General features: G+C 41.3%; 1 protein-coding gene across 2 annotated transcripts in view; it reads left to right on the plus strand.

Annotated features, from left to right (window-relative positions):
* Positions 1-5,712, plus strand: part of otud7b (OTU deubiquitinase 7B) — a 48,593-nt gene extending 42,881 nt beyond the window's left edge. For both annotated transcript variants that reach the window (XM_063485823.1, XM_063485825.1), the window contains exon 12: positions 174-5,712. In XM_063485823.1, the coding sequence (XP_063341893.1) occupies positions 174-1,643 (1,470 nt within the window). In that variant the 3' untranslated portion in view covers positions 1,644-5,712. The remainder of the gene's footprint in view (positions 1-173) is intronic.
* The last annotated feature ends 3,336 nt before the right edge of the window (positions 5,713-9,048 follow it).

A 9,048-nucleotide genomic window follows, 5' to 3' on the forward strand; every position in this document is an offset into this window, starting at 1 on the left:
GTTTTTTTCAGCATTTGGGAGCAAAAAAAGAGCTTCTTGAATCACTTTTTTCACTTTCTTCATTCCTTTCTTCTGCCATAAATGTGATGGACCTTGGTTATATAGTTGTATAAGTTTCTCCTACTGGTCTGCAATTTTTTTCACTAGAACTTGTTCTGCTTTGTTTGTTGCAGCAAGCCCCGCTGGCCCAGCCGGAGTCTCCCACGGCATCAGCTGGAGAAGATGCCCGGTCGCCTCCTGACTCCGGAGAATCGGACAAGGAGTCTGTCAGCAGCAGCTCCAATGGCAACGGAGACACAACCACAGGATCAACAGTCAATGGAGGGGGATCTTTGGCCAAGAACAGCTCCTCCTCTTCATCTAGTTCATCCAGCAGTGGATCAGCAGGGAAGGACAAAACCAAGAAGGAGAAGGACAAGGATAAAGACAAGAAGAGGGCAGACTCTGTGGCCAATAAGCTTGGCAGTTTTGGAAAGAGCCTGGGCAGCAAGTTTAAGAAAAACGTGGGTGGGCTGATGCCAGGAAAAAATGTTGGAGCTGGAGGTGCCAAGCAAGAGGGTGGGGAGAAGAAGAAAGGCTCATTTAGAGGGAGGAAGGGCAGCAAGGATAGCTCGCCTTCAGCCCACGCCTCTGAGGATTCTGGGAAAGGCTCTCCCTCCTCGGGCAGCGAGCGTCTCAATGGAGCCGGGAGCAGCATGAGCAGCAGTGGTGGGAGCAGCACTGAGAGCGAGCCCTACAAGTACAGCGCCGATGTGAAGGTCAGCCTCGGCATCCTGCGGGCCGCCATGCAGGGGGAGAGGAAGTTCATCTTTGCCAGCCTCCTCACCACCAGCAACAGGCAGCCCTTCCAGGAAGAGATGATCCAGCGTTACCTCGCCGATGCAGAGGAGCGCTTCCGGGCTGAGCAGGAACAACAGCGCCGCGAGGCAGAGAGGAAAAGCATCGCTAACAGCCTCCAACCACCCAAGAAGGAGGTGGTTGGTTGTTCAGAGCTAAGTTACCGGCCTTACGAGCCCAAAGAGGAGCTATCGGAGAACTCGTCGCCTTCCTTCAACACGCTTAAGCTGTCTCCTTTGAGTCCCTCTATGTACTCGGCTGTTGTGCCCATCCCCAGGCCCTCCTTCATTGACCAGCCTCTTCCTGCAGCCCCCCTGACCCAGCATCTTCACGTGCATAGCTACGTTGATAATCGACGCCAGCTAGCTGGTGGCTCCTCGGCAATCTCTTACCCTGGCCTCCCCTCGTATGCAACCCTCCCCCGGCACGGCCCCACAGCACAGCCTCCCTCCCATCCCCAGTACAATAACTCGCAAGGCCCCTCCTCCCTCAGTCCTTCCCGCCTCGCACCCTCATATCCCCCCGAATTCGACCCACCGGACTACCCCGGGGCTGAACTCACCACTGGGAACTACACCAACGGCTTCCGGGACATGAGCTCCAATCTAGACTGTCGGAACGGGCAACCCCCTGTCAGACACTACTCGTTGGGCAGTGCCAGCGGATTGGCCGGCCTGCAGTCCAGCCGCTGTCGGACACCCAACTGCAACTACTACGGACACCCCGAGACGGGCAACTACTGTTCCTACTGTTACCGGGAAGAGCTGAAGAAGAGGGAGACAGAACCGGCCATCCACAGGTTCTGAGCAGACCTCGTTGTGGCTTGAATTTGACGAGTGGCCTTTTTCACGACTGGAGCAGATCAACCTGTAGATGGACGAGGGAAAGGGCAACCACCTCCCTCATCTTTTATTCTTAGCCGTGTCATTACCTGTTGAAAGTACCAAGTGAGGCTACATAACTACAGGATACACAAGGTGGTCTTTGACTGTCAGGGTCACGTTAGACCGTAGAGTAAACTGCACTTCTGTTACATTTTGCTGTGGCTCTTATGCAGGCGTTGTGTACGAGTGTGTGTGTGTGTGTGTGTGTGTGTGTGTGTGTGTGTGCGCGTGTGTGCGTGCGCGTGTGCGTGCGTGCGTGCATGCGAACTACAAACTCTCCTCAATTCTTGGAGTTGGAACGCCTTGCTACTATCTCCTCCTAGTGGAGCGAATGTATATGGCAGGCATCATACATGACACTCATCAATACATGTACAGAACACACATCCACACTAAGTAATACTTACACTACAACATAAACAGAGATGCAAGCACAAACGGAAAAGGCGTGAGTGTCTCTGCTCCATTTCTATTCTGTGATGTTTGGATTGGTTCATTAAGGGATGTTTGAAGTCACGTCTGGTTATAAGGTGATTTCAGTGTTACAGATACAGAGATTAACACTATTATCATTAGATGCTTGTACCTCGGGAAACGGCACAATTAATCCTCGTCGAGTTGCTTTTTTTCCTCTTTTGTCGCATAAAATGCACACTGAAACTGTTGTGTGATGCTCATGATAAGCGTTCTGTAGGCTGCTGCGGTGCTAATGTTACAGAACGCGTTTAGACGACTGCTCTGCACTGCACTCATTCGGGCAAAGTAACTATCACTTAAAAAAAATTCTGCATTTTTTGTCCAATGCTGTAAATTGGATTATGAAGATGTCAGCCCGCCCGCACCCCCCTTTTTTCTTTAATATTAAGAGCTATTGACCAGGTCACATGATTGACCAGGCATTATAGAACAAAGACAAGATAGAAACATAGTACGATGGTAAGGTACTGTCCCGGTCCAGAGTATTTCTTCTGTTTGTTGGAATGTTTTTCTTTTTGTACTCGGGTCTTCCTGTTTCCTGTTACAATGGTTGATGTTTGTGTGGCCTCGGGATGCAATAATATGTGAAATGTGAGATGAAACTTAATGTTCAGAACAGCAGATTTTTGGAGACAACAGTCAATAACTTAAATTAGTTGAACATTAGTAAGCACACTTTGGGATTTTTAGGAGAAAATTTATGGCTTTGTTACCAAACATGTTGCGTTAATCAGTGGCGATTTCTCTCTCCATGACACAAACTGACACAAACACTCGCCTGGATGTGAGAAACTGACATGGTATTAACAAATTCTGGTTATTTTTTTTTTTATATTAATTTTATAATATTTTCCCTCTGTTCTTTCTGAAGGTTTAGAAATGTAAAACATGTTTTATGTGGTCTCCCCTGAAATTTTAATTAATAAGGTGTTCTGATTAATTAGCTGCTTATTGGTTTGGCTATTTACTGCAAATTCAGAGGTTCTGCTGAAGTTTTTTTGTTTTTGTTTTTTTTGTTTTTTTGCATTCGGTCTGTCAAAGTTGGTTGTTTTTGCACAAATTTGAGCACTTTTCCTGATGTCTGTGAACTCAGAGCTTTACTGGTTTTTAGTTGGTGATCACTGCAGACACTGCCACCTCTGGTTCTGGGAAATCAGAGGCCACGGGTCAGAAGATTTTCGTTGCAGGACGCAGAAGAACTCCAGCATTTCAGTGATAGTGTCACCATCTCGCTCAGTGTCCCAGTTGCCTTTTTTCAGCATTTGCAAACCAAGAGGCCGACTTCAAGTATCCACTGCTTGCCTGCAGTTTTCACAAATACTGTACCCAAAACTCAGCAAATTATTTCATGAGTCTGATGAAGTGTTCAGTTTGATTTTTGCTTTTTTTTTTTTCTTTAAGGCTGTTTTGGTTGTTGGCAAATTAATTTCTAATATTTATTATTTCCCCCCTGTAATTAAGCCATGGTGATTAACTTTGACAGAGCAACTCTGGTTGTTGTACTCTTGTAGATTCAATATTTTCTTTGGCGTTGAGCGCTTTTCAGATGTGAGATGCTTGACATCATGCTGTTATTGCTTTTTAACACTGGCGACACTGATGGAGAGAGCCACTGTGTACATCCATATGTGCAAAATACTTTACATCAGCTCGAGAAGTCTGACTGTGTTTAATTCGCAGTCTGAACCTCCACATCAGATTCAGAGAAAGAGGTCTCTCTCTTCTGGACTGAGAAAAGAAAGAAGTATCAGTATCAAATAAGTAACACAGTCAGAGATGTCATGAAGTGGCTGTAATTTGTGTTTCTGGTTTTCTCTGATGAGCTGAGCTAGTGTCAGTCAATGTTTTCATTTTAGTACAATTCCCACATTACTTACTAAACCTAAAAGAATACAGTAATCCTCACCTGCAGCTGGAGCACAGCTGGCTCCCGCGTGACCAGCCTTAAAAGAAAAGCATACATAAACCTAAACTGGCAACTGGCAGTTGGCCTCGTAGATTTGCTGTTGTGACTTTTACAGAAAAGGATCAGGGTGTCTTCAAAGGGCTTTAGAGAAGCACAATTCAGTCTGCAATACACTGCCTCTTCCAAACGAGGGCGCCCTTCTTTCGTTTTTCTTGGTTTGTGCTTTTCTCTCCTGCAAACCTGCAAACACACGAAACCAAATGTTTCTGACTAATTTCTTCAGGCTTAATTTCACACTGTGTAACACAGTATTTTCTCTAATGCTGGTCAAAGGACCAGAATTTCTTCAGCTTTTTTCTTTTTGCTGTGCTTTATAGCTTTAACAACATTAAAACACTGACGTTTCGCTCTTTCCCCAAAAGGCATTTGCTGTGTTTGTGTGTCATCATGTGTTCATGAAAGTGGATTTGTTTTCATTGAGATGAGACCCGACCGGCACGTGTTTCTCTGAGTGGTGATGCCTGTTTTGTTTTTTGTTTTTTAAATTTAATTATTTTTTTATGTGTATGTGTGCATACCCTTTCCTTCCCTCCATAGTAATAATTAGCTTACAAACCTTTTTTCAATTTAATTTTTTTGCAATGACATGGATGCCTCAGAAACATGTAAAACATCAGACTTTACAGGCTACGAACACTTTTTTTGTATTGAAGAAAAAAAAACAGTGAGAGGATGTATAAATATGTTCGGAGTTATTTTTGTAAGCCCAAAGTTTTACAGTGTTTTTAAAGGGTAAGAATGTATATTGTTGGACATGAAAACAGGTCGGGATTGTAAGAGGCTGTATTTGGGGTACAACTGGTGTTAAGAATAAAGACATTTTGGCTGTTGAAGGTGACCCCGCAGACGAGCCTTTTCATACTTGAGGCTCTCCCATTGCAAACTAATTTCCTCAATGCTGACCTAATAATTCGAGAATATATATTTATAGTGAGATTTTTTTTAAATAGGGTTCCTTGTGGAATGTTTAGTTGAAATGATTTTAGGATGTTCTTTCTCACATGGCTAATTGTCTAGCAGTCTGGCTTTTATTTTATTGCCTTTTCTTCTTTAATTTGTAAATTAGGTTTTATTTTCTGCAGCAACCATTTCCTGTGCTAAAACATGACAGGTGATATTGACCCAGCTCATTTCCTCCAAACCAGAAGAGAAATGGCTCAGAATTAGTTTGGTGACAAAACCGATCCAAATATATTTTTCTATATCGTTGACACTGTCGTTTCTGTGAGAGCAGAAGATTCCTCCTCAGAAACATTAACATGGAATACTTTTGAGTTGCATGGGACTGAAAATGTTGCATGTAAATGGCAAACCATTCTACCAAATTTGTGCATTGTCTGAGCTTAATTTCAGCTGTCCTGGTATTTTAGTTGGTTTTATTTAATTTTATTTTTTTCGAATAAATATTTTTATTTTTTCCTTTTAGTTTTGAGAGGAGAGCTCTAAGGCTGTGTGACAGTGCAATCTGGACAGAAAGAACATCAGATTTTATGTTAGGTTGTTATTATTATTATTATAATTATTAATTTTTTTGCACCGTTTGAATAAATTCTCATTGTATTAAAGAAAGCTTTGTTTTTTCTTTCATGTGCTTTTCATAAGCAAAGTTTCTTTTGTAAAAATCTCCAAATTCTTTAGTTGTAAAAGTTAAAGCCACAAAGTTTGTGATATGAAATGAATCCATAATGTTGAAGAGCTACTGCAGAATTGAATGCACCATGAGTCCATACACCTTAAACCTAAATTGGGGGACCAAGCATAGAACAGTCATCAACAAGTCATTCTCACCTTACCACAGAGGCGTCCATCCCACTCAGATTCATGAACCACATCAACTGTACAACTGACTCAAAGGGGCAGAGGGTCGTTAAGGATGGTCCCAAACACCTTTAAAGCAATAGAAGTTTCTGGCACAAACCTACTTAAGGTACATAAAGAAGGAAAAATAAGCCAAAACTCTGCAACACTTACATAAAACAACTTTATTCTTAGACTGCCCTATGTTTTAGCTCGTGGCTTTCATCAGCATGATCATAAATCATTATTAAAATCAATATTTCTTTTGAGTCTTGGTCAGAAAAAAAATGTGCATTTTTAACATTATTACGTCATTTTACTGATAGAGCTAAAACCTGGCATATTGTACTCTTAATTGATCATTATTGCAATCACAGAAATTTCTTCTTTTGTATTCTGTCATTAACCTAAGCTCATACAGTCGGGGTTTACGGTTTTCCTAAAACTGGGCAGCTCCCAGAAAACATCCTCCAAAAGCAGGGCACCAAATCCCTCCCACCCCTGAGTGTAAGTACAAAAGACGCACACAGTTTCAGACCACTCACTTTATCAGGAGTTTATTAAAGTAGTTTAGAAGAAACACAACGAGATTTCACTGAAACAGAATAAACTCAGCAGTTTTCATTGTGTTAATACTTGTGTGTTTCATGCTAACCTTGCTGCATTATACATCGCTGAATAACTCCAGCTCAGATGATGCACGGTCCTGTGTCTGGGACTGTTTTATATATCAGAGAAATCGGAGACCCTTATGTAATATTGAACAGTTTCCCATGTGGTAAAAAATCCAGACCTCTCTCTATTATAGTTCACAGGGACACTGTCTCCCCACCTGTTCAGCAGGGCTCAGTGTCGCTCTACACTATTCAGACTTTCCCTGTTCTCGCTGGAAAGGAATTTCTTCTAAATAGGTTTTCTGTTTGTCTGAAAGAGAGACTGACGCTTTATTTGCTCAGGTTTGGATGAGAGAGAAGACTCTGCAACAGGATCAGAAAAGGATACAAAAAGAAGGTAAACTAGCAGGATTGTTCTCTTCTTTTTTTCTGGTTTCTAACAGCAGAGAGATTAATTTCTTTCTTTCTTTCTTTCTTTCTTTTTTTAAATAGATGTTGGCTCAGTGGCTCTGCTAGTTTCCAGACCAAAGAACTTGACAAATGTGATTCATAAATTGTTTTCTTGGAAACATTTAAGGCCAAACTAGTCGAATTTTCTTCATATGATCTTAAAACAGTTTTCATCTGTATGAAAATAAACACACAAAGAGGTCAGCTTTGGCACTATGGTGCACAAACCCTAATAAGAAGTTTGCAATACTGATGTATTTTCTTCTTTTCTTAAAATAACTGTATTTCTTGCAAAATTATACATATTTTAACTTATTTGAAGAGAAAAAATAGCTTGCATATTGATCTTGTAGCTGTTGAACAGTTGGGGATGGTCATGCACAGCCAGCACAGCAGAATATAATGCCTGCTTAAAACCAAAATTAAAACAGGAGACACCCCCCCCCCCCCCCCCCCAACCCCACCCCCCACCACCTCCACCACCACACACACACACACACACAATCAAGATAAGCAAAGAACAGCTGGTACATTTATAACATGTGATGTGTCATGGACACACTCGCACTGAAGTGTGTAAACATACACAGAAACACAGTATATAGGCCATAAATAGGCAGATTTCTTGTAATTTCTTTAGGTATTCTTGAGGAATATTTCTTCAGGTTCTTCTTTGGATGTTGGCTGCCTTTTTGTTGTAGCTTTTGTCATGATGACCCCACACTGCTTCCATAATATTGAAGTGTGGACTCTGGAAAGGTCAATCCGTGGCTGATAATTTCCCATTGTGTATGTGTGTGTGTTTTTTATCCAGGTACGCTTTCACTGTACTTGCAGTGTGTTTGGGATCATTGTCAAGTTGTAAAACAAATCAGTTGCCAATCAGATCTTTTCTGGGTGGTATTTCATGGTGCACCAAGACCTGTCACTTCTTTTGTCTTCCACTTGCTCAGCTTCCTCAAAATTGACTTTACCATGGTGAGATTAAGCCTTCAGTTAATAGCTCTCTGGGAATCACCTTGTTGTGGCAAAATATTTTATGTCGGTCAAACTGTGTTGTCTTTGGTATTTTTTCTGCAGATTCAAATAAAGAAATATAAAACAAATTTTGTGCTTTGCCACAAGGTGCTAGTGACAAAATAACTAAAGATACATTTAAAAATTGGTTCTTTCTTAAGTTTTCTTTTATGGGTAAACACAAAACTGGTTTATCCCATGAGAGTTAGCACAAGGTGGTACTGTACACCGGATTTAAAGTAGTTTGGGTACAGCAGAGCTAAAGATAGAATCACATTTTGTGATGTTAGAACAGAGGCCTGATACCATGCTTAGAGTCCTGATTATCATAAAGTATTATAGATACTGTAGCAGTAATGTAATTTATCCCAATGTTTCATTTTTAACTGAGATATTTTTAGGTCAGTACAGATTATTTTTCCCGCTTTACATTTGCCCATTGCATTTAATTCATTTTAACTTAGATAATGCCAGTTCACAGGAACAGATATTAATGGGTTTCATATTGTAAGGTAAACATTACAATATTAGAGAAAGAGTCCCAATGATCAAATGTTTCTCTATGAGAAAACACTTGATGGCAGTGGGGAGGAAGAACCCCTTTTTAACCTGAAAAATACCATGGGCCTCGACTGGTTCAGGTGTGAAGTGAAAGAGAAGAGAGAAAAGACGAAAGTATATTAAAATATGATTAAAGTAGTCTGTGAGTCATGAAAAACAAAGTTAAGCATGTTACTTGTCATCACTTTACTCCAGTTTTCACATTTCTACCACTATATCTCTGTGTTGAGTTCAAGGGGTTAAGTGAAAGTAGGTAAAACGGTTGTTCAAAGGAATATGACAAAACTTCCTGTCACAGTCTTTCTTCCCTCCCTTATTAACTTTCCATTTGGCAGTAAAGATGTCCTGTGCCTTTAAGAAGCTCCACTCCACTACTGCCGCTGTTGCGCTTGGCTTTTCTGTTTTTTCCACCAGTGTGTTTCACTATGGCGAAGGCATAAACAAA

This window comes from Pelmatolapia mariae, linkage group LG10_11, assembly GCF_036321145.2.
Source record: "Pelmatolapia mariae isolate MD_Pm_ZW linkage group LG10_11, Pm_UMD_F_2, whole genome shotgun sequence".
In the NCBI taxonomy this organism is placed as follows: Eukaryota; Metazoa; Chordata; class Actinopteri; order Cichliformes; family Cichlidae; genus Pelmatolapia; species Pelmatolapia mariae.